Source organism: Kogia breviceps, chromosome 14, assembly GCF_026419965.1.
Source record: "Kogia breviceps isolate mKogBre1 chromosome 14, mKogBre1 haplotype 1, whole genome shotgun sequence".
Lineage (NCBI taxonomy): Eukaryota > Metazoa > Chordata > Mammalia > Artiodactyla > Physeteridae > Kogia > Kogia breviceps.
Window position 1 is genome coordinate 54,378,140 of NC_081323.1, and position 25,002 is coordinate 54,403,141.

General features: G+C 56.9%; 3 protein-coding genes across 5 annotated transcripts; 2 read left to right on the forward strand and 1 right to left on the reverse strand.

Moving 5' to 3' along the window:
• Positions 1-2,015: 2,015 nt before the first annotated feature.
• On the forward strand, positions 2,016-6,341 carry SYNGR3 (synaptogyrin 3). The gene is made up of 4 exons (XM_059038270.2): positions 2,016-2,254; positions 4,154-4,391; positions 4,642-4,784; positions 4,865-6,341. The coding sequence occupies exons 1-4, from the start codon at positions 2,156-2,158 to the stop codon at positions 5,072-5,074; spliced, it is 690 nt and encodes a 229-aa protein (XP_058894253.1). The 5' UTR covers positions 2,016-2,155; the 3' UTR covers positions 5,075-6,341.
• Positions 6,342-8,229: 1,888 nt separating this feature from the next.
• On the reverse strand, positions 8,230-19,900 carry ZNF598 (zinc finger protein 598, E3 ubiquitin ligase). Of its 3 annotated transcripts, none has more exons than XM_059038236.2 (12): positions 19,668-19,900; positions 14,393-14,505; positions 13,581-13,710; positions 13,038-13,249; positions 12,741-12,958; positions 12,128-12,236; positions 11,303-11,508; positions 11,013-11,097; positions 10,127-10,905; positions 9,452-9,602; positions 9,192-9,336; positions 8,230-9,103 (listed from the first exon to the last, which is right to left on the reverse strand). In XM_059038236.2, exons 1-12 carry the CDS (start codon positions 19,884-19,886, stop codon positions 8,750-8,752), a joined length of 2,721 nt encoding a protein of 906 aa, XP_058894219.1. In that variant the 5' UTR covers positions 19,887-19,900; the 3' UTR covers positions 8,230-8,749. The 3 variants fall into 3 exon arrangements, with proteins under 3 accessions (XP_058894219.1, XP_058894218.1, XP_066868681.1); XM_059038235.2 differs by having other exon boundaries at positions 12,119-12,236; XM_067012580.1 differs by lacking the exon at positions 13,581-13,710 and having other exon boundaries at positions 12,119-12,236; positions 19,668-19,765.
• Positions 19,901-21,944: 2,044 nt separating this feature from the next.
• Positions 21,945-23,784, forward strand: LOC136792520 (zinc finger protein 726-like). The gene is given in 2 exon segments (XM_067012581.1): positions 21,945-23,081; positions 23,083-23,784. Coding segments are annotated over 2 exon segments (1,839 nt in total).
• The last annotated feature ends 1,218 nt before the right edge of the window (positions 23,785-25,002 follow it).

Consider the following 25,002-nt stretch of genomic DNA (forward strand, 5'->3'; position numbering starts at 1 on the left):
AACACGAGGAGAGGGTGACATCAGAAGTGTTCCTAGGAGGATGGGGACAGGATGGCAGTGCCTGCATTGCCCTGGGACTAAAGGGAGCAGTGACAGCTGGAGGGGAAGTGGGCTCAGGAATGGAGCAGGTTTAGGCACTGATGTAAATGATCAAGTAAAAGGGGGAAATGAATGATGCATGAGACAGAGGAAACTCACTGACAGGGGAGAGGTAATAGGATTGGATGCACAGTGTCATGGAGTCAACTAGTGGGTGGCACTTCTGGCCACACCTGCCCTGGTACAGTAGGGACCTGGATTTGAATCTCAGCTCTTCACTTTCTACGTGTGATGAAGGAACTCAACCAGTCTGCCTTTTGTTTGTTTGTTTAAATTTATTTATTTATTTATTTTTGGCTGCGTTGGGTCCTCGTTGTTGCATGTGGGCTTTCTTTAGTTGTGGTGAGCAGGGGCTATTCTTCATTGCAGTGTGTGGGCTTCTCATTGCAGTGGCTTCTCGTTGCGGAGCATGGGCTCTAGGCACGCGGGCTTCAGTAGTTGTGGCTCGCAGGCTCTAGAGCACAGGCTCAGTAGTTGTGGTGCACGGGCTTAGTTGCTCTGCGGCATGTGGGATCTTCCCAGACCAGGGCTCGAACCCATGACCCCTGCATTGGCAGGCAGATTCTTAACCATTGTGCCACAGGGGAGCCTTTTTTTTTTTTTTTTAATTTGGGCAACTGTGCAGCTTGCAGGATCCTAGTTACCTGACCACGGATCAAACCCGGGCCCTCCGCAGTGAAAGCGTGAGTCCTAACCACTGGACCACCAGGGAATTCCCACTTGCCTATTTACCATATGAAGAATGGCAGTAAAACAGCCCCTGCCTCCACAGGTCGTGGTGAAACACCTGGCACTGTAAATGCTCAACAAATGCAGACTTTCCTCAATGTCCTAGACAGAAACAGGAGTCATCTGGCCCCCTGCCAGGCTGGCCTGGAAGGAACATGCAGGAAGGGACCTTGTCTAACCTGGAGCTGGGCCATCTGTGGAAAAGACCCAGCGGGGGTGCTGGGAAGCTAGGTACCCGCTCTTACAAACTCCCCATCTCTGATGCTTCTCCCCACTCCTCGGCCCAAAACTAAATATGTCAGCTGGGGCTTCCCTGGTGGCACAGCTGTTGAGAGTCCGCCTGCTGATGCAGGGGACACGGGTTTGCGCCCCGGTCCGGGAAGATCCCACATGCCGCGGAGCGGCTGGGTCCGCGAGCCACGGCCGCTGAGGCTGTGTGTCCGGAGCCTGTGCTCTGCAACGGAAGAGGCCAAAACAGTGAGAGGCCCGCGTACCGCAAAACAAACAAACAAACAAAATGACAGCTGAAAGTCAGCTGGGGAGACCCAGGAGTGTGCAGGGCTCAGTGAGCACCCTCGGAATGACAACATCCAGCCACAGGAAAAGAGCAGAGATGCCCCAACTCCCACCCATGTAGGCCTCTGGGCTCTGCCTGCCTGGATAAGTGCCCCTGAGGGCAGAGGCCATTCTCCCTGTTAGGGAGGACAGGATCTGAAGGAGAAGCTAGGGTGCAGTGGGAAGTCATGGGAAAGGCCCCAGTAACCTCCCTCTAGTCTATGGGGACCAGAGGCAGGAAGCTGGGTTCCCTTTCCCTGAGGGCTGGGGGAGATGCTGGAGCCCTTGGACCTGTTACCTCCTTAGGCACTCAGGAAAGGGTCCTGTACAGAGCAGTGGGGTCATGTAGGTCTGTCCACCCACGTGGCTACGGCAAAGGCTGAGCCCAGTGTCCACCTGCCCTGCTGACTCCTGATTACTTGTTAGTGGACGTGGGGGACTCAGCCTCTTGACCTCGCCTCCTGATGGGGACCTGGCGGATGGTCTCCATCTCGGACCCTGGTCCTGCGGTGAGAGTGGGTAGGGTAGAGTGGAAGGTGGACAAGGTGGAGGGAGGTGAGGGCTCCAGCCCTGCGCGCGTGGACCAGAGGGAGGGGTGTAGGCTCGGTCCCGCCCCGCGCGCCCCCGCCGCGGCCGGCGCGCACTCCCGGAAGGCGGCGACGGCAGCAGCAGCACTGGCAGCATCGGCAGCAGCCCCGGGCGGCCTCGGGCGGGGTCAGCCCGACGGACAGGACAGAGGGCGCCGGGGGCACGCGGCCCGACCGGGCTGGCCATGGAGGGAGCCTCGTTCGGCGCGGGACGCGCAGGGGCCGCCCTGGACCCTGTGAGCTTCGCGCGGCGGCCCCAGACCCTGCTGCGGATCGCGTCCTGGGTGAGTGGCCCCGGCCCAAGTCCCGCCCCGATACCCCGTCCCACTTCGCCTCGCCTTCCTCATCCCTATCACCTGCCCCTCGCCCCCATCCTCATCCTTGCCGGCCCCTCCCCCGCCGGCCGCAGGTTGGGGTGACGTCACCGGGCAGGGCGCGCCCACCTGCGGGCGGGGGAGGGGCCGGCGGCGACAGCCGGGTACCTTGAGAGGTCACCGCCCGCCGCACCCACTTCCCAATTCTTCCTTATGTCTAACTCAATCCCCTTCCTCAGCCCTAGCTCAGTTTTTCCTGTGCTTACACCCTGGAAGCGGGCACAGGGGTGGGGGCGGGATTCGCGGAGGGGCTTAGGCGCTCAGCCTCAGCACGAGTAAGGGTTACCGGAGCCAAGAGAATCAGGCAGAGGCTCCCCCCTACTTCTGCACGCACATCCTCCCGGCTCCTTCGAAGGGAGCTGGCCATTCCCAGGCCCCCCAGTTGCAACTGTGAGTTGGGGGGTGTGCTCTGGGATTCCTCTGAGTGGGGCAGCTGGAAGGGGCTCTACACTGGGAAGGCTTCCTGGAGGTGGTTTGGGAGGGGCAGATTTAGAAGCAGCCTAGCCTACTGGGGCAACCTTAGGCCCAGTGGCCTGCTCCTCCTTCCCGTCCCTCCAGTCAGGAGAGATGGAAGGTGGAATGCTGAGTTCTGGGTTTTGTCCACCTGGTGGTTGCTGGTGGTGGCATGTACTCACCTGTGTTCCAGGAGGGCAGTGCCCAGGATGGGGCAGGGGCCCTTGGGTGGAGTGACTCTGGCCAGACCAGGAAATAGGGACCCTACGTTCTGGTCCCAGCTCTGACCTGACTTGTGGACCAATCTGTGGGTACGTGTCCGTATCTTGCACCTTGGTTTCACTCTTGACTAAGTCTCTAGGAGCTGGGCTGGAAAGGAGAGAAATGAAGTTGAAATTAGAGGTCTTTTTTTTAGAAATATAGGGCTGCCCAGAGCTCAAAGAGCAGCTTCTGGTTTAAAAGGACTGTGGTCCACTCCTTTGCCTTCCAGCCCTCGTGGGCACAGGGCACTGAGGTTTGACTGAACCCCAGAGGTCAGCGGTGTCGCCTTTTAAGCCCAAGCACTTATGGATGGTGTTAATTAGCCACAGTCATGTGGGGCCATCATCCCTGAAGTGCTCACAAAGTGCAGGACGCTGGGTGGGCATTATTCCTGTCCCCAGCACCCCAAGAGTTGTACCTGCTACATTTGGCATGCTAGGAAACGAGGCTGCACAGCTCCCAAATGCTGAAGGTGGGTTCCACTCAGGTCCTGGCTGACAGCTCTGTGCAGCTGTCCTTCTGCTGCCCACCCCCGCCCGCCATGCTCCCGCCCTTCTCGCCTGACTCCACATCTACTTCCCCTAGCCCTGCTGACTCAAGCCTGGGGATCACTGGTCCAGGTGAAAGCTCCTGTTCCCACACTCTGGAGTGGGCCATGGGGGACACTACGGGCTCCACAAGGTACAGAGGACCTAGCGTGAATGTCAGCCCTGGCTCTTACCAACCATGCAACCCTCCACAAGGCACTTCACTTGTTGGAGCCCCGATTTCCCCATCTACAAAGAGGATAAGAGCAGTGGCACTCTTGTGGTTGTTTGGGAGGATTCCATGAGCAAACACATGTAGCCATTTTAAGCACAGTGCCTGGGCACAGTTGATGCTCACTAAATGGTATGTTTTGTCCATACTTACTAAACTTGAGGTAGATATTAAGGGAGGAGGTCCCCGAAGACCCCCACCCAGAGATAGATCCTGTGCTGCAGGGGAACGCAGGGACACTCCCGAGGGCATGGGCACTCACGGTGGGCTAGGAGACCTCGGGCCTCGACCAGGAAGGGGCCATTGCAGCGCCCTGAGCGCTCCCGCCGCCCACAGGTGTTCTCCATCGCCGTCTTCGGGCCCATAGTCAACGAGGGCTACGTGAACGCCGACAGCGGCCCGGAGCTGCGCTGCGTCTTCAACGGCAACGCGGGTGCCTGCCGCTTTGGCATCGCGCTCGGCCTTGGGGCCTTCCTCGCCTGCACCGCGTTCCTGCTGCTCGACGTGCGCTTCCAGCAGATCAGCAGCGTCCGCGACCGTCGCCGCGCCGTGCTGCTCGACCTGGGCTTCTCAGGTGGGCGGGGCCGTGAGGGGCGGGGCCTGGGGGAGCTCGCTGGCCTTCTCGGTTGGGCGGAGTCGGGAGGGCGGGCTTCGGCGCGGGATCAGAGGGAGCGCGTAGATTCTCAGCCGACTGGGGCGGGGGGGACAGGTCCGGGCGGGGCGGGACGGGTCGGGTACTCGGTCTGCGGATTCTCCTTCCCGGCAGGGTTGGGCCGGGCGCCTCGCTGCAGCATCCCTTGACCCGCCCGCCCGCCTGCCCGCAGGGCTCTGGTCCTTCCTGTGGTTCGTGGGCTTTTGTTTCCTCACCAACCAGTGGCAGCGCACGGCGCCCGGGCCGGGCACGACGCGGGCGGGAGACGCGGCGCGGGCCGCCATCGCCTTCAGCTTCTTCTCCATCCTCAGCTGGGTGAGTGCGGCCGGCAGGGACTGGGACCAGGTAAGGGTCGGGGCAGGGTCGGCCCTGGCTGACCCCGGACTCCCCCTCAGGCGGCGCTTACCGTGAAGGCCCTGCAGCGGTTCCGTCTGGGCACCGACATGTCGCTCTTTGCCACCGAACAGCTGGGTGCTGGGTCGGGCCAGACCTACCCAGGCTATCCAGTGGGCAGCGGTGTGGAGGGCACCGAGACCTACCAGAGCCCGCCCTTCACCGAGACTCTGGACACCAGCCCCAAAGGGTACCAGGTTCCTGCCTACTAGTGGCCAGCAGGCCCAGACCAAGGCACAAAGGCTGCCCCAGCAATGCAGGATCCAAGGCTTCCTGGGACCTCCCTCAGGTCCTCCTGGCCCAGCAGCAACGTGCGGTTTCTGTGGGCCATCTGGGGCCAAGAGAGGGTAGCCTCCAGTGGGCCTGGGCTGTGCCCCCCAAGTTTCTCTGGTCCCTTTAGTCCCCAGCCCAGGGCCAGAGGTCCTGAGGAGAGAACAGCACAGCCCTGGGCACGTGTCCTTCAGCCTCCAGTGGACCAGCCTAGGCAGCGGGCCATTCCCCTCATGAGCCAGCCAGGCAGGGCTCACCTGTACACTCTGGGGTCAGGGGTCCAGCTGCCCTCCATAGCCAGGTGCAGGGGCTGCCCTGGACTGGGGGTGACTGGCGGAAGGGACACCACCCTCACCCCGTGGCCACTGTTCCCCATCCCCTGTCCCTGTGGGTAGTGGTGGTCCTTTCTCTGTCCTGGTGGTTCACCCTGTAGGGCCACGTGCTCTGTCTGGAGCCTCCCTCCATTTCCTCTCACAGGCTCACTAGAGTAGCCCAGCCCTGTGGATGTTGTGATTGTGGTCAAGTCTTCAGGTTTCACCTCGTAGTTCCCCACAAGTAGCCCCTCTTTTCTGTGGCCCCAGCTCCAGCCCTTACCTGCCTTGGCCCAGGCCCTTGCTGGGGTGCGGGCAGCTCTGGCCAGGAAAGCACAACATGGCTGTAGGCCTAGGCATCAGCCCTCTCTCAGCCCTTCAGTAAGACCTTGCCCAAAGGAGGCTCCAGACACCTGGGTGCCCAGCAGGACACGCGCCTCACGAGGAGAGAGGCCTAAAGGCTTCACCTTCCCACCGTGCCGTGGAGACAGCCATTCCCTGCAAACCCCTTTACCTCGGCTCCCTGGACTAGTCCCTCAGCTCCCCACGCTGCACCCCATTTTAAGGCCCAGCCCAAGGTTGGGGTCCCTTTGCATAGCTGAGTACTCATGCATTGCTCAAAGCTGGCTTTTCACATTAAGTCAATACCAAATGCGGTTGCCACATTACATTTTTACAGACAGATGCCTCCCTCTGGAGTTGCAGTTGAGTGACAACCCTGTACATTGTAGCATAGACCAATTATTTGTGGATATTTAAGTGAACATGTTGACAATTTTTGTATATATGGGTGTCTCCCTCCCTCTTCTGAAAGAACAATCCGTGATTGTGTATTTTCAGTGTCCCATGTTCCAACTGCAGCTTCTTTACAATAAAGACTGTAAATGAGTTTACTGTGGCCCAGACACTCTTGGAATCCTTTCTACTCCTGCCCCTCCAGGGCCAGAGGTTGGGACCTGAGGGGCACCAGGGCCAAGAATCCAGAAAGGGGCAGAGAGGTGGAGACCCGGCTGATGCCCATGTTCTGGAGAGTGCTGGGGAAAGCAGTCGTGATTTCTCCAAATGTCCGCTTCTTACTGCCTTCTGCTCCTGGGACCCCACCATGTGTACCATGCAGCATCGAGAGCCACATTCCCCGGCCAACTCCCTTTGGAGATTTCCCCAGCTTGGTCTTGTTTACTTTTGAATTTGTCTATTGGGATTCTTATCTCAGTTACTTTTTCATTTCTGACTTCTTATTGGTTAACAACATTCTGGTTGAATGAAGCAGGTAAGAGCTGGAGCTGGAATGCTGGCTTGGCTATGTTCAGGCTTGGTCTTTCTTTCAGGGCAAGTCTCTCAGCTTGTCTATGCCTCAGGCTCCCCTTCCGGAAAAGGAAAATAGTAGTTGCATTCATCAAAGGTGTGGGAAGAGTTAACGTAAACCTGTGTGTCTGTGTGTGTGTGTGTGTGTGTGTGTGTGTGCGCGCGCGTGTGTGTAAAAAGCTCAGAGCAGTGCTTGTCACAGCAAACACCGCTGTGTTGCCTGGATTTGTTACGGTTCTTGCTTCTTTAAGAATCGGTATTTTCAATATATATATTTTTCAATATTGTTAATGAGATAGCTCATCTTCCAGGTTACTCTTTGAGGGTGCTGCTTGTGCTCAGGTCTGCAAAGAGGGCATCAGCTATGAGGGACTTCTCCAGTGTGGTGGGGAATGCAGGTGGCCTCTAGGCAGTCCCATGGAGAGTGAAAAGGGTGAAGGCTCTGTCTCCTAGTGGGTTCTGAGCGTGGCCATCACCCAGGACCTTGCTCCAGTCTCAGCCACAGGCAGGCAGGCCCTCGGCTTCAGATAGGAAGTGCCCATGCAGCCATGTGGCTCTGGCCTGGCGCCACTGCAGGCCACGTCCCCTTCATTACCTGGGGTACCCCCTTCTGCTTCTTTTTTTTTTTTATTTTTTATTTTTTTGCGGTATGCGGGCCTCTCACTGTTGTGGCCTCTCCCATTGCGGAGCACAGGCTCCGGACGCGCAGGCTCAGCGGCTATGGCTCACGGGCTTAGTTGCTCCACGGCATGTGGGATCTTCCCGGACCAGGGCACGAACCCGTGTCTCCTGCATCTGCAGGCGGATTCTCAACCACTGCACCACCAGGGAAGCCCCCTTCTGCTTCTTTTAGAAAGACATGTTTTTCATCTAAGGATGTTGGCTTATTTGGATGTAGCTATGTGTTTAGACCTTTTTTCCTATTTATATGTGTTTGTGGCAGAAAGGGGAGAGTTCACTGGGTGTCTGGTTCCTTTTCAAAATACTGGATCCAAATAATTAAGTACAAATTATTTTTTCAGTATTTCAGATATGCCCTGCACTGTTTCTAAATTTTTCTTGTTGATCTTTAGTAGCTCTTTCATTGGTCTATGGATTGAAACCTCGAGTCTGTGTGACTCCCAGGTTCTAGAAGAATAGTTTTACTGGGTACACAGTGTAGGTCAAGCATGGCTGTCTCTACTCCTGGAAGGCTTGGGCGGTGCTCGGCCTCCAGGACTGGAGCCCAGGGCTGGCTGCTTCTTTCTGTGAGCAAGCCCAGCTGCCCAGCTCTCCCCACAGGTCTTCCCTGCCCCAGCACTCACTGGTGACCACCTGAGCTGTAGTGTCTGACAACTCTGAGTGGGGTGACCCCCGGAAGGCAGAGAAGCTCAGCTATGTGCATTATTGCAAAATAAATTTATTTGAAGATAAACTGTCTTATAAAAGGTCAGAGACAATTTGAGATCCCAGTTTCAGCTAGTCTCGTAAAAAGATTCAACTTCAAGTAGCACAATTTCGTGTCTGCTTTTAATCCTGAACGTTCTTGAATAACGAAACAACCAACTGTTTACACAACACACTCAACATCTGACTCCAGCACCCGTGGCCCCACAGCTCAGGGACCACGGTGCCGTAGCCCTCAGGCTCAGGTGGTCCCAGATCGGGCCACCATGGCCACCGGCTCTGACAGCACACACAGGTCCTGGAATCCCAAGCCCTTCCCTCCCCAGCACCTTCCAAAAGCATGAGAATGTAAACCCAGACCAGCCTGCTGCTGAGGCAGGGGTCTTTCTCCAGTTCCCAGGAGAAAACCAGATGGACTCCTGTATGACGATGTGCTGACAGGGTGGGGCAGGACTTCCTGGTGATCCCTGGCAGGCCGGCCAGCTGAGAGGCCTGAGCGGGTGGCCTCACCAGGGCCTCACCTGGCTGCCTGGCAGCCCAGAGGGAGGAGGAGGGAGAAAGGAGGCTCATGGGTGTGGCGGCTCCTGCCTGCGCTGGCAGGAGCTACATCCGGAGCTACGTGAGGATCCTGGCGATGGCCTGCAGGGAGGGGAAGTCGTCGTCCCGGGCGGCGTGCAGTGCCTGGTGGCTGTTGACATCACCGTGCGCGAGCACCTGCTGGCAGGTGGGGCACACGCAGCAGTCCAGGCCCGCCTGCTGGGTGCTGGCCTGCCATGCACTCTTCTTGTTCTTCTTGGCCTTGGTGCCGGGAGGCCTCTCACGGCCTCGAAAGTCTGTGTGTGCAGACAGCAGCTCCTGCTGCTTGGCCGTGTCGGGCAGGAGCACCAGCAGCTCGTTGAAGATCTTCTGGAAGTTCTCCCCAAGCAGGTCCCGGCAGCTCTTGTAATATTGGGCTGCGGAGATCACGCCCTGCCACCCAGAGCCAGACCCAGTCACAGCCGGCCCAGGCCTGGGCCCCAGGTGGCCGGGCTGGCCCCCACACCCCCGCCTGCCTGACCTGTCTGAACTGCCCCGAGCGGCTCTTGAACTTGCTGAAGCAGGCCTCGTCGCTCTGCAGGAAGTCCTTGATGGACTGGATGAGCTGCAGGTTCCTTTCCCGGAAGTTCTCGGGGACCAGGTAGGCCCGTGGCACGGGTGTTGGCCTGGGTTTGGAATCGGGACACAGGGAGGAGGTGGAGGCTTCAGTCTTTGGAGTGGCCCAAGGTGAGGGCACTCTCCCCACAGGGGCATGAGGTCAGGTGGCCCACCCACACTTACGCTTTCGTGGTGGTCGTAGTGCTAGGGACACAGGCCGGGTGGGGACTAGGCAGAAGGCCAGAGAAGCCGGGGGGTGGCTTGCTGATGGGGGGCACCAGACCTGGTGGAGGTGGAGGCGGAGCGCCCTTCAGGAGCACCACGGTGTTGAAGCCTGTGGAGGATAGGGGGGCACACAGGAAGATCTCAAGACGTGACCCTTGCTGACCAGGCAGACAAGCCTTGGTCCCCCACTTCCCATAAGCTGCCCATCTCACCAGGGTCAGGGTCAGGCTTTGTCTACAACCGCACCTCCCCCGCAAAGCAGGCCCAGGGCCTGATGATGCCAAGAGCTGGTATGCATGCTGTGCTCCCTCGTGGAGAATCCTGGCCTAAGTTAACTCATTTGCCTTCATCTCAAGAGGGTGCTAGGAGTGCCCCGATTTACCGGGAGGAAAACGATGCAGAGAAGTTATGTGGCAGACCAAAGTCACGCAGCTCACAGAAATGGAGCCTGCATCCAGACTTGGCCGCCAGGTTTCCAAGGCAGCTGGAAACCACCGCAAAGGCTCATCTCTCCCCACCTGCACCTGCACAGCCTCAGGCTATGCTCCTCTTGGGCCCAGGGGCTCCAGCCTGACTCAAAAACCTGGCCCCTTCCCAGATGCCCAAAAGCAGGCCTGAGCCAGGCACACATACCTGGGGGCGGGGGCATCCTGGGCGGGCAGGGGCCGCAGAGCGCTGGGAAGTCTTCCTGGGGCGTGGGGCAGGGGAGGGGCCCCAGGGGCCTCGGGAGCCCAGGGGGTTCCTTGGGGGTGCTCCGAGCTGGGACCAGCCCCTCTGTGTGTCCGTTGACAATGACAGCAGCTGACCCCTCAGCTCTGCCAGTGGGGGCCGTGGGGGCCTGCTCAGCCCCGGGGGGCCCATCTTTGTCAGGGGGCAGTGGTGGGGGAGATGAGGCACCCGACTTCTCGGAGCCCACCTTCTTCTTCTTGCCGACCTTGGTGAAGGTCTGGGTGGAGGCCACGGCCAGCAGGGAAGAGACAGCGACTGTCGTGGGCACGCTCCGCAGCTCCTGGGTGGTGAGGCTGGAGCGGCCATCCTCCTCCTCCTCCTCCTCCGCGCGGGGCAGTCCGCTCTTTTTACCACCCTTACCCCCCTTCCCAGCCTTCCTGGGGGGCTGGCATCCCCCACTAGCAGACTGGGCCCCTGGGGCTGGATGCGCCACCTTCTTGCTGCCGCTGCTGTTCCAAGCAGAGATGAGGCTGGTGGGGGCAGTGCGAGGCTTGGAGGCAGAGGACACCAGGGCAGGAAAGTCCTCCTCCTGGAAGGTGCTCCTGCCCCTGGCGGGGACAGAGTAGGCCAGTGCCAGCCCCACGGGGCCCAGGGCAGCTGCTGTAGAGCAGGGGGAAGAAGTGGAGGCACAGAGACTGGGGAAGTCTTCATCCTTGAGTTTCGAAGTGGGGGATGGGAGAGCACTGTGCCGAGGAGGGAAGAGGGGTCAGTGGCCTGCCCGGCCCTGGCCTGCCCAGCACCCACCCTCCACCCACCTTAGATAGGAGCCCCGGTTTGTGCACACATGTACCTTGGGAATGTGGCTCCTGCAGCCGAGCCAGTTGCTGGCAAGGCCTCTTGGCTCACAGGACCATTTATTGAGCCTTCCTTGGAGCCTACAAGACACAAAAGAACCCTAGGTCAGGGCTGACCAATGCTGAAGGGCAGGATCAGACCCTCTGGAGTGACTGGAGAGCACATGGGTTCTCACTGGCCTTGTGGGTGGAGGCCCTGCCAGTCTGGGCACCGCCACGCTGATCAGGAGCCCACCTCCCACCTCCTGCACCAGAGTAGAGTTGCCTACAGGGAAGGCCCACTCACCTGGGCCTTCACCCTGAGTCCGGGGCGGGCGCCGGGGGCCCCGGGGCTCCTCAGGACCCCGCGCACCTGCCTCCTCCTTCCTGGGCCTGCTGCCCTCCTCCTGGTCCTCGCTCCTGCGTGTGTCCTGCTGCTGCTGCTGCTGCTGCTGCTGCTGCGCGGCCACCGAGGCCCGGATGGCAGCTGCCACTTCTCGGTCCTCTTCTTCCCTGGGATGGGGATGACTTCAGGCTGGGCAAGGCCCAGGACTACAGTGACATGCAGGACGAGGGGCTGGGGAGGGGCCTTGCCCCTGGGAAGCCTGGACACCAGGAGGCTGCCTGCCAGGAGCCAGCGGAACCGGTGCCAGCCCAGCCTCCCTGGCCAGAAGAGGGCGCTGTGGAGGGAGCTGGACCATCATCCTGCCAGCCTCAAGCTTTGGCTCCCTGGGCAACACCCGGCACTATTCTCTGGAGTAGCATTTGGGGTCCACAGATGCCTCAATCCAACCCGGCCATCGGGGGCTGCCCAGCCTGAGTGCGTGCCTGCCACGCTGGGTCTTCACGGCACAACTGCACTGAACCCCCAATGACCCAGGACCCCCCTTACCACCCCAATCTGCAGGGTCCTGGTGTCTCTGGCTAAAACTAGGGGAAACTGAAGGAATCTTCACTGAGGACACCGAGCAGACCTTGTTGCCATGCCCAGGACACCAGAGGCCAGAAAGCCAAAGTCCCCTGACGGCGGTGCTTATCCCCAGCCCAGATGTTGGCTGCTGCCAACCGCCTCAGGGGTGGTGCCAGGAGAATGTAAGTCCCGGCGGCACGCAAATCCTCCCACCTCTTGTACCTCCAGCTTCCTCGGCGGCTCTGCTGGGCTCCGCGACCGCTGGCCCGGCCCATGCGGCCCTGGCGGTTGTACCTGTCCAACTCCTCGTAGTCCTCGCCACCAACGACCCCTGCGGCCAGCACACAGCCCGTCACGGGCCCAGGCCAGACCGAGGCCAGTGCTCCGGCTTAGACAGCAGAGGCCTCCCCACCCACCACAGCGCCTGAACCTGGGGGATGGGCGCAGACACCTCTCAGGGTTCACAGTGGTCCTGCGCCTCTAGTCTAGGCACCAGGTCAGAGCAAGAACTAGGCTGGGAGAGGGGCCTTGGCCTGCTGGCCCCACAGTCCCAGGAGGGACCTACACACAGTGGGCACTCAGTAATCCTCCTGACCTGGGGAAGAGTCCCGGGGACCCTAGAACAGCAGATCTGAGACCCTTCAGGAGCCAGTGAAGAGCTTCCTGTCCCAACTTGCTCAGGTGCTTGGGGCTCCTCAATGGACTGGGGGAACACAGGCTCAACAGGCTTGTCCCTTGTCCCCCCTCACATGTGAGGGGTCGGATCAGGACCTGGGTCTGAGGCCTCCAGAGCAGGGCTCTGCAATGTGAACCCTGCCTTGGGGGCCCCGCTCACCCTCGTTCCGGCGCAAGTGTCGCGGCGTGTAGCTGAACTGCAGGTCGATCTGGCGGTTCTGGCGGGCCTCGGCGCGGCTCCGGCTGTGGCAGGCCGTCCTGTGGGCCTTGAGGTCGATCTCCGTGCGGAATGCGTGGGTGAACTGCTCGGTGCTGCAGCGACCCTCCTCGCACAGAAAGTGCTTTTCTCGGAAGTGCTCACGCAGATATGCGTAGTCGCTGCCAGGAATCGGGTATCAGCAGGGGCCCTCGCCCAGCCCACTTGGGCGTCCCAAGGTTGCCATGCGCCCACTCCCACCTGTAGTAGTCCTGGGCCCCGTCTGAGTCGCAGAAGTGGCAGAAGTAGTGGTCGCGACGCAGGTGTTTGAGCAGCTCGTCGTTGTCCAGGTAGCGCTCGTCACAGAACTTGCAGAGCGGGTGCCCACGGTGCGACGTGTCGTCGGGGTCCCCCTGCATACGGTGCCGAGCCAGGTCCTTGCGCGAGTACCACTTGCGCTCGTATGTGAAGATCTGCAGGGAATGGGGGGCTGGGAATGGGGTGGGGGCTCCCAGGCCTCCCACCCCTTCCCACAGCCCGACAATGCAGGGGACCCTGTGGCATCAGTTCTGCCCCAAAGCCCCACACACCAGCAGCCTGGCAAGCTCTGTGAAGCAGGAGAGCTGGGGATCTGGGGAACCCTGGGGATCTGGCCTGTCCAGGGCCAGAGGCAGTAACAAGCCGCTCACAGCTGTCTGGCCGAGCACCCTGTGCTAGCCTCTACTGGGCCTGGCCTCCACCCACCTCCACCAGGTGCTCCCTGAATGCCCGATCCCCAGGCAGGTGCCGTGGGATAGGGTTCACCTTGAGGTGTTTGAGGCACAGCTTGCAGCAGAATAGCTCATGCTGCTTCCGCATATGCTGCTCCAGGTCCCCAAAGAGGCCAAAAGGCGGCAGCTCAGGACACCGTGGGCACTCATGCTGCAGCAGCTGCCTAAGGAGACATCAAGAGCCACCAGTCCCCCCGAGGGCACTCAGCATCACTGTCCAGAGGGGCACTAGAACCTCCCCATGGCCCCTCACCAAACACCCCTGCAGACGCCCTGGAAGCGGGAGCCAGGAGAATGGTCACTCCTGCCACCCCGTGCATTTCAGCACTCTGAGCCAGATGGTGCTGGGCCCAGGGCCTGAGCTGAACAAGGCCACGGGGGTGGGGCTGGGTCCACGATCCAGGAGACTGACCCCTGCATCAGATGGACATGATGACTGAGCCCACATAGGCACCTGCCCCCTCACCTGGAAGATGAGGACCACCCCCAAGATAACTGTACCCCTTTATGAGGTTTTTCCGCCATAGGCTAAGAGCTTGATTTGCAGGAGCTCCCGAGCACCTCAAAGAGCCCCAGAAAGCAGGGCTGTGTGCCTTCCCTGAATTCACCCCTTGTCGCCCACTGCCCGCTTTACCACCACCCCAGGAGGGGAACTGTGAGCATCCCCCATTACAGTAGAGAAAACCAATGATAGAAACCAGCCACCTGGCCCTGACATCTGTACCACACCAGTGCCCCCTCCCGGCTGAGGGACATGAGGAGCAGAGGAGGTGACGAAGATGTGTCCTTCCCCACCACAAAACATCCCACAGACCCTCAGAAACCCAGGCCAAGAATTCCTCTCACCTGTACAAGGCAAACACTTTTCCATCAGCAAAGTAGATGTCATACTTCTTCTCATGCTGAAGCTGATGGATAGGGATTGTGGCAAAGGTAGGAAGCTTCTTGCCAAAGACCACCTGAAACCGAAAGCAAAAGGGACTGGTGAGCCGGACCATGGACGCTCAGGCTGAGGAGAAAGGGAGGCACTCAGGGCCCCTCCTGGGAGTCTTGAGGCAGGTCCCAGCAGGAAGCACCCTCTGCCAGCCTGGGCCAGCCCTGGCTCCTCTCCCCACCGCAGCCCGCCCACCTAGGGTTGCCAGGACAGAGATGCAGCGGCTGGCCTCACCACCAGGGGGCAGCTGGCTCCACACTCATCCACAAACTGGCACCTGCCAGAAAGACAGAGGCCACCCCAGGGGCAGAGACAGGGATCAGACAGCCAGGCAAACCGGAGCTTAATCACATGGGTATTGGGCACAGGATGACTTTCACCAGGAGAAAGAAGAGACACAGTCCAAGGAGCAGCTAAGGAAACGGTGAATGCTACCAGGCCAGATTGCATGCGTCAAGGCCTGGCTACCCTCCACACACACATGATGCTTCCATGATGGCAAAGGGGGAGAAGGGTTCCCCCACAGGACTCGTTCATGGCCCCCGCCCGTTCTTGGCCAGCTTCCTACCTGTTAACTGGGCTGTCTGGGGGTGCCAAACAGAAGAGCTAGTGTGCTGATGTGGACACCTCTGCAGCCTGGCCACTTCTCAGGGGTCTCCAGCACTCTCAGGTAAAGCCTGCTGGGCCTAGCCCGGCAGCCTGCTCTGCCTCTCCACAGACCCTGGCACTGGACGATGACAAGACCCCTGTCCCAATGCCCCCAGCCTGGCCCCCAGAGCCCCCGCACAGGCTCAGGCCTACCCTCTGAGTCAACAAGGGCACTGCTCCCTCCAGGGCTCCCTCATCCTCCAGTCCCCCTTTCTTTCTGCCCCCTCCCCCTTGCATCAAGACCACACTGGCCCATCTCCTCTCCATGCCCCTTTCTGATCCACCACTGTCCCTCAGCCTGGAGCTGGCCACTCACCTCAGCTCAGAGTCCTTACCAGCACACCCAGGGGGACAGCCTTTCCTTGGCAAAGGCCACATCAAGATCACCCCTGTTAGGTTTAGGCCCAGTCAGGGAGGATGTCTGGGAACAGGGTGGCCATGAACTTGGGACTAGCTGGGGAGAGTGGGTGGTTACACCATACCCAACAGCAGGGTGGTTAAAACTGGTTCCCTGGGGGCTCTGGGGAAGGAGATGGGGAGCTCAGCCTCTACTTGTAAGGACATGCTTGGCGGTGTGGAGAGCAGGCTGACAACCAAGCCTGGCCCCCACCCGCCCCCACAGGAGCCCAAGGGAAGCATCATGGTCCAGCCACAGCCATTCTGGAGGGTCAGAGCAGGGTGAGGGGAATGGACAACACCCCAACAGGCCTTTCTTCCCCTTGTTACCATGTCTGGCAAAATGGGCAGGATGAACATGGCTGCCCACCCCTGCCTCTGCCACACGCTGAGCGCACCTCATCCCAGCTGCACCCTGTGACCCATCTTCACAGGGAGGTCTTGGCTCTGCCTCCAAAGGGTCACTCTACGCACCCTCTGCCCCGGTTTTCTCCGCAGATCCCGAAGGGACTTAGGGAAGGTCCCCAAGCCTTCCACTGGCCTCTTCTCATGGGATCTGCCCTCCTAGAGCAAGCCCACATCCAGCCCTGCCTTCCAACCACTCCCAAGGGTGCCTTTCCAGCACAGACCCCAGTTCCTGCCTGGGGGTAGGTGCCTGCAGGTGCAGGGCCATGAACCACTCAGGATGCTGCTGGAGGAGCACAGAGCACAAGGAACTAACCACTGGGATTTGGTGCCCATATTCCCAGCCTCGAGGGGAGCCCCAAAACTGCCAACAAGCATCCAAGCTCAACAGACTCAGCAGAGGAACAACTTCCCTCCCAGAGAAACCTGTGCTGGGAGGGCCCCCGCTCCACCCCCACCCCGTCACCCTGGCACCCTCCTTTCAGAGGTCTGCTCTGATCCACCACAGGTGGTGTCTCTCCTTGGGCTGTGAGCACCCTTGCCGTGGACTGAGTGATAGTCAGCTTGGGTCGGGTGTCTGTCCCTCCCGAGCAGTCTGGTAGGGCAGCCCAGGCTGGGCACACCTGAGCCAGGCTAGAAGGGGGACACTGGGTTGGCTCAGGAAGAGATTGGAACCACAGAAGAGGCTTGGGAAAGTGTTTGTTTGAGAATGAGAGTGAGCAGGTTTGGAGCTGGGGGGTGGGATGGGGAAATGCTAACTGCCCCTCACAGACAGGCTGGGACCAGGACTGGGCCCCCCGGGCCTGCACCAGATGATGGGATGGCAGTGCAGCCTGGAATGGCTACACTGTGTCCCTGCCCTCAGCAGAGGATGAGGTGAGACACAAAACTGCATGGATGGAGGAGGATGAGGGTGTGGTGGCCTGGCCAGGGATGGGCAGGAACCCGCTAGGGATCCAACCAATGTGGCCCAAGACCCACCCACCCTGGTGATCACCCTGATGGGAGGGTATCATGGGTCCAAGGACAGAGGTACAGGCTAGGCCTAGATACTTGAGGAGGGACCATCCTGGGCAGCCCCTGAGTGGGCCAGGTAGTAAACGACTAACAGGGTAAGGGTGCCTCTGGGTGGGCCCCAAGAAGATCAGGTCCTGAGGAGAGGCAGATGGGGGCACAAGTCCCCTCGTACTCCCCCACCACAGGGGTTTCTACCTGGGGCCTTGCTGCTCCCCACTCCCAGCGTGCAGCGAGCACTCACGGAGAATGAGTGAGTGAGAGGACGGGGATGGGTGTCAGCAACGACCAGTGTGAGAGCAGCTGGACGGGGAGAGTACAGGGACCCAAGGAGCCAGACGTGGACAAGCAGGTCCTCTCAGAGGAGGCGGGCCAAGACCAGGTTGGTGGAGAGGGGGCAGGGACAACAGAAGTACATGACCTGAGTCAGCAGGTCCTGCCTCCTGACCTGCCTTCAGCTTCCCCTCCCAATTCCTACCTATGAAATTGGGCAGTGGGGCTGTACCAGGTGGCCTGCAGGGCCCCTCCTAGCTCAGACACATCCCACTTTGTACAGCAGCCCCATCAAGCCTCTTCGACATCACCAGGGATCAGAGCAAGGTGGAAAGTAAGACAAGAATTGTCTTTTAGAAGAAAGTGGCCGGTGGGAAAGATACGACCAGGGAAGACAGGAACCCAGGACTTGACAACGGTCTCAGCCAGCGTGCCCTCAAGACCAGTGCTGCTTGCTGCTGCCCATCAGCTGGGAGCCTGCCTCGGCCTCCACCCTGAGCAAGTGTCGGGCAATCTAACTGATCTGGCTCCTCACCCCGGCTGGCACAGGGAGGCACCAGGTCAAGATGTAGGAATTAACCAGCAAACGGAGCTGGCCTGTCCCAAAAAGCATTTTGGCACACTTTCCTCCCAATTTTTTACAAAGACTTAGTCCCATTAAAGAGACAGAGGAGAGGCAGGGTTCAGGGGTTAGGGGCTGCTGTGGGATTTCCGAGCAGGCATGGGACACAGGACATATTCAGAGGACAGTGCAGGACTCAGCAAGGGAACGGAAGGGATACGGGGGCGTTCAGAGTTCAAGAGTGAGAGGGAAACAGGATGAATGGAGAGGAGCATCATCTTCCCAAACTTCCCAGAACACCCTCCTGCTGCCTAGCAACTAGGAGCAGGCCTGAGAGGAAGGCCAGACTTGGCCAGGGCACCTGATGCCAAACCACACCCCAGCTGGAGCCAGCTGAAAGCTCATGTCCACATCCCCTTGCCACAGAGCCCTTGGAGGGTATGGGACCCACAAGGTATGAGAGAGGCCAGATGCTAGCTACAGCACCCATATATAGGTGTCTGCTTACTTCCTCAGTGAGACCCGCAGTGCCCAGGGCCGGGGCCTCCGCTACTCGTGCCTGCCTGCCTGCCTGCCTGCCTGGAAGGAAGCTACAGGTGTGCTGGGAAACCTGGCCATTCAAGAGTCACATCACGTTATGCAAGACTGGAAGGCAAGGCAGGATCTGGTGAAGTTGGGAGGAGCCTTCTGACTAAGTCACAGACCCAAGGTTTCCCCAACTGCTCCTGCACCCCAGATCCCTCCCAGGTCCGGGTGCATCTCTGTGCACCCCATTATAGACTGACAGCATCTCCAAGTGTCTTTTTCGGATAGGGCACAGAGTAGGTGCCCACAGAGTGCTCATGGGATTACAGCATTTTCTTGGCTCCTTTAACATAAAAATCTACTTTCAAAAAAAAAAGTGAAGAAAGGATGTCGTTTCTGCATCACTTCTAGGAAAAAGAAAGTCAGATTCCCTGGCAGATGTCACCAGCCCAAGCTTTACATGAACAAACCAGGGGAACTTCACAACTCTGGAAGCAAACATATCTCAAAGCACAGCAAACCAAGGGAGCTCCAGCTAGGTGCTCCCAGCCAGCAGCTGGCATTGCGGGGAGGGTGGGAGAAAGCTCCGTGGTGCTCTCTGACCTCACTAGGGCTTCCAAGTCTGGACAATCAGAAACTCCCTCTCCTCCATTCTGGAGCTGAGCCCCCCCCCGCCCCAAACCCCGCCGCCCCACCACCAGGTGGAACGGGCAAGGAGGAAAACTTCCTAACACTTTTATCCCCACCCACCAAGCACTCTGAGGAGACCTCAGTGGTTCTGCCTTCCCCTTTGGTGGTGATGGTGAGTACAACCATCACTTAATAGATGGAAATGCCATTCTCAGAAGGAGTTTGCTCAGCGTCACCCAAAAAGGCCCAGAAACAAAGCTAGGCTGGAAACGCCCAGATTGACCCTCTGCTTCCAGGACAGATTGCCACTGAAGGTGCCCACTTCCCCCGTTGCCTCCACCGGAATGGAGACCCCGATGAATAATCTCCCAAAGACGAGCAGGTCTAGGAGCTCCTGCTCTGATCATGCCCCTCCTGTGGCCCGGCAGGAATTCTCGGGGCTCAGGAGGAAAGCCCCCAGACTCTGTCCCCACAAGGACCACTGCCTCTTCAAATCAGCTCGGCCACCTCCTGCTTCCCGCCCCCACACGCCCCAAAGTCGGCCCCACGATGGGGATCCCGCCCCGGCTGGCCCCGCCAGGCCTCTCTTTTGGAAGCCGGCGCCACTAGGCCTGCAGCCGGACACCAGAAAGGCAAAGTCCCCTTCCGGCCGCCGGGTGCCCAGCCGCCCCGCCCGGCCGCGCCCCCGCTCCCGCCCAGTTGCCCCGACACGCGGCCCTGCCAGCGCAGCTCACCTGGCGCAGCTCCTCGCGGCACACGGCGCAGTAGCGCTGCTCGCACAGCACCCGCATCTTGGTGGAGCAGCGGTAGCACACCGGGTGGTCGCAGCGGCCCAGCGCCGTGGCCTCCAGGTCCCCGCAGCACAGCACGCAGCTCCCGCCGCCCCGCTCAGGTGCCGCCACCGCCGCCTCCAGGGCCGCGCGCCTCCCCTCCGGGGCCGCCGCCGCCGCCATGGTCCGGGATCCGGCCCCCTCCCGGCCGGCACGGCACGGCGCGGCGCGGGACCGATTGGCTCCAAGCGGGACCGCCCCTTCCGGGGCGACGTCATCGCCCCCGCCCAGCAACGGCCCCACCTGGCGGAAGTGCGCTCAAGACTTCCGCCTCAGCGAGGCGCCGGCTAGAGCGGTGCCATCGGCACCGGGGGCTTTAGGCGGAGAGGACAGGTTGGAGGTCAGCCGCAGGTCCGGTGCCGGGCTCTGGGCGTCGGGCCCCGCTCTCCTCTGATCCTCGTCTTGGGCCAGCTCTGTCCTCCCAGAGCAAAATGTTTAATGCTCCAAATGTTGATGGGTCATACTTATACTAAAGTGTTATTCGTTGTTCATCTGAAATTCAAATTTAACCAGAAGTCCTGTATTTTTATTTACTAAATATTGCAACCCTATTAGGAGCCCAAAATCTCTTTCCAACCCAGATCTTTCTTTTGTATTTGGGACACACACACGCGCTTGCGCACACACAAACGCAATCCCTATCAGAAAAGACAACACGTGGTGACATCAGTCTCTGAACTAGCAACAGTCTCCCCCAGTCCCTATAGAAAGGCAGGTAGAGAACCTGTCCTCTTCATGGCTGGGCCCACCCAACTAAGCCCGGAGGCTTGATGCAGAGAAACAGGGCAGGTTTGCTGATTGGACGGTTGTGAATCCTGGGGCTTTGGGTTTCTGCAGCTGTTGGGGGGCCTCCTCACTACCCTTGGGGGCCAGGCACACTCAGGACCTCCCTTCTGCTCTTACAGGAGGCTAGTCCGTATCTGAACCCTTCTACAAAAGAGGTGGTGTGTTGTGGGTGGATGAGCTTGGGCTTTAGAATCAGAAATGGGCTAGAGGACTTCCCTGGCTGACCAGTGGTTAAGAATATGCCCTTGGGCTTCCCTGGTGGCTCAGTGGTTGAGAATCTGCCTGCCAATGCAGGGAACACAGGTTCGAGCCCTGGTCCGGGAAGATCCCACATGCCGCGGAGCAACTAAGCCAGTGCGCCACAACTACTGAGCCTGCGCTCTAGAGTCCGCGAGCCACGACTACTGAGCCCGCGTGCCACAACTACTGAAGCCCGCGCGCCTAGAGCCCGTGCTCTGCAACAAGAGAAGCCACCGCAATGAGAAGCGCGTGCACTGCAAAAGAGTAGCCCCCGCTCGCCACAGCTAGAGAAAGCCTGTGCACAGCAACGAAGACCCAAGGCAGCCAAAAGTAAATTAATTAAATAAGTAAATTTTTAAAAAAGAAAAAAGACTATGCCCTTCCACTGCAGGGGACACGGGTTTGATCCCTGGTCAGGTAACTAAAATTCTGCATGCTGCGCAGCCAAAAGAAGTAAGAGTTCTTTTAAAAAGGGGGGCTGGACACCCCAGTTCGACTACTTATTTGCTGGTGACCTTGGTCAGCTCACTGAGCCTTTAGCTTCCTCCATTTGCAAAACAGGGATCATCACACCAATTAAACCTGGTGGATTGGCCACATGCAAGTGTCATCTCACCCTCACAAAACCCCACTGAAAGGACAGTAAAGGGATAAAAGACTATCTTTCCATGAGCACAAAGAAGAGGAGAGGAGCAAGCAGTAAGATGTAAGCAAATTGTTGAGTCACAGAAAGAAGGTGGAGGGTGACTCATTTTACAAGGCATCCTTAAGACCTTTGGGGGAACCCCGATGAGAAGTTTCACTGAAGGTGGGACTGAAAACAGGAGTGCATGGAAGTCCATGCATTGTCTGGGGGCCTGGGCCCAATCCACCTCCAACTCACCCTCAGCAGGAGACTGGAGGATTTTCCACTAAGGAAACTCACCAGCTCAGAAAAAAGATATTCATACCTCATAAGGGAATGAAAAGCTGTCCTGAGACAGAAAGCTTGCTGTATGTATGTGAACATCAGCCTGGCCCAAGCTCTTACCTCACTGACCTGTGGATTTCTGTGTCTTTCAAGCCCTGCCTGGAGTGGATCATATAAGCAATAAGTGGAGTATCCTTGTTCTCCTGATTCTGTCTGAGGATATTTACTACTTACCAACTTGCAAAATGGCAGCCCCACATCTGTCCACTATATGCGCTCTGCTTGTCTTAGACCCTTCCTGTGCCCATGAGAGGATCACAGAGATGGAAAACTTCCACTCTGCGTTACAAAACTCAATGACCTTTGAGGATGTGGCCATGGACTTCACCCAGGGGGAGTGGGCATTGCTGAATTCATCTCAGAGACAACTGTACAGAGATGTGATGCTGGAGAACTATAGAAACTTGGCTTCACTGAGACATCAACTCAGCAAACCTCCTCTCATCACCCAGATGGCTCAGGAAGATGAAATGGAGACAGTAGAGAGAAGATTTCACCAAGATACCTGTTCAGATGAGCTGATTCTCCTTAAAGCCAAACAACCACAGCAAAAGCAAGGTATTTTGGAGAAATATACACTCAATGGCAAGAAGGAACAAACTCTTGGAGGCAATCCCATTCAATGCAGTGAAATTGTTGAAGGCTTGAGTGTGAAATCTAGAATTACTCAGAATAAAATTTACCCTAGCAAGAAACTCCATCGATACCTTGACTCTGCAAAAGTCCTTAGAGATTCTTCACATCTTAAGCCACCTGAGGGAATTCTTCCTCAGGAAAACTCTTATGAATGTAAAAAAGATGAAAATGCCTTCCTCGGGAGTTCTAACTTAGCTGGGCATAAGAGACAACATACAGAAGAGACATCCTGTGAATGCAGTGACTGGGGGAAAGTCTTAAATTCAATCTAACACCTTAAGAAGGATGAAAAAACTCACATTAGAGAGAATCCTTTTGAGCGTAATCAGTGTGGTAAAGTATTACAGAGCCATTCATCCATTAAGTTGCACATGAGATCCTACACTGGAGAAAAACCATTTAAGTGTGATGAGTGTGGGAAAGCCTACAGCTCAAGCTCTTACCTTATGCATCACAAGAGAATTCATACTGGAGAGAAGCCCTATGAATGCCATGACTGTGGAAAACCCTTCCGAGATAGCTCACTTCTCAGACAACATTCAGGGACTCATTCAAGAGAAAAAGCCTACAAATGTAATCAATGCAGCAAAACCTTCAGTAGAAGCTCCAGGCTTACCATACCCAGATAACACATACTGGAGAGAAACCCAGTATGCAATGATTGTGGGAAAACCTTCAGTATCCTTCCCATATTTTAAAAGACATAAGGGAATCCACACTGGAGAGAAATCCATTGAATGTAGCCATTGTGGTAAAGTCCTAAGTAGTAAGTCATCTCTTAAGATACACCTGCGGATACATACTGGAGAGAAAACTTACAAGTGTGGGAAAGCTTTTAGGCTGAGCTCCAACCTTATCATGCACAAGAAAATTCATACTGGAGAGAAACCCTGTAAGTACAATGACTGTGGGAAAGCCTTCAGGGATCATTCATGCCTTAAAGAACATGTGAGAATTCACACTGGAGAAAAACCCTTTACATGTAATCAATGTGGAAAAGCCTTCAGAGTGAAATCTTTCCTCATTTTACACAAGAAAATTCACATGAAAATGAAACGTGAATGTAAGGAATGTGGGAAAACATTCCGTGGTCTCTTATCTCATAGGAGGCATATGAAAATCCATACCAGGGACAAGAAACCTTTTAAGTGCAGTGAGTGTGGAAAAGCTTTTAGCAGGCATGTGTCCCTTACAATACACATGGGAACTCAAATGGGAGAGAAACCCTATGAGTGTAAACAATGTGGAAAATCCTTTAGTGTAAAGTGTAATCTCATTGCACACAAAAGAATACATACTAGAGAAAAACCCTATAAATGCAATGTCTGCAGGCAAGGTTTCAGTAAATCCTTACCCCTTTGGTGTCATGAAACAACTCATGCTCAGTAAACCCCCTTTTAATGATATCCATGTAAAGTAGCTTTCAGTGAACTCTCAATCTTTAAGACATACAACCAAATGCTAAGTGAAAAGAACTGGTTGTGAAGAATGTGAGAAAGCCTCTAAGTAATGCATATATGGAAGAAACCTAAGTTATGCAATGACTGTGAGAAATCCTTTATTCATTCATTAACCCTTAGAAGATATGTGATAACGCTGAAGGGAAAATGTTTTAATATTTTCAAGACTTGTTACTTGAGAAAAATAAACTGCTAATGTTTTAAGTCAAAAAAAAAAAAAAAAAGAAAGAAAGAAAAGCTGTCCTGCTGTCCAGCTGCCCTACAATGAAGCCCACACTCAGCAAGCCACACACCCCCCAAAAGGAGCAGCCAACCAGTGTTGCAGGGTCTCACTCACAGCTGTGGACAGGCAACCAATGATCTCCACGCTCATGAGGAAAGCCTGCTGTGTGTGATACAGGGATGAAAACAAGCAGATCCAGAGATCAGAAGGAAATTTTAGACAGATCATAAACATATATATATATATATATATATATATATATATATATATGTATGTATATATGCCACAGAAGCAATCCCAGAAAAGGAGAGAAAGACCTGAACTTGGATAGTGGCAGTGGAGATTAAAAGGAGGAGAAAGATTCAAGAGATGTTCCTCCCTCCAAGGATATATATATGCTATTCACAAGAAGGATATTCCTTCCATGAAATGAGACTAGGATGCCTTGAACAACCATAACAACCATAAAACAGAGAACAAGAAAGAGCCCTTAGAAATTAAAAACATAACAACAGGGACTTCCCTGGCGGTCCAGGGGTTAAGACCCAGCACTCCCAATGCAGGGGGCATGGGTTCGATCCCTGGTCAGGGAACTAAGACCTCACATGCCACATGGCGCGGCCAACAAAACAAAACTTACAACAACTAAAAGTTCAAGAGCAAAGTGGGAAGATAAAGTTGAGGAAGTCTCTCAGCAAGCAGAACAAGACAACTAGATAGAAAACAGAGAAAATAAGAAGATAGAAGTCTGAATCCAGACAGTGTAGTATCTAACTAATAGGAATTTCAGAGAGAACAGAGAAAATGGAGAGGCGCAAATTATCAAAGAGCCAATAAGGCAAGATATGCCAGAGCTGAAGGACATGAGTCTCCACGTTGAAAGGACCCAATCAAGTAAAAAAGACCCTCAGCGAGGGACATCAT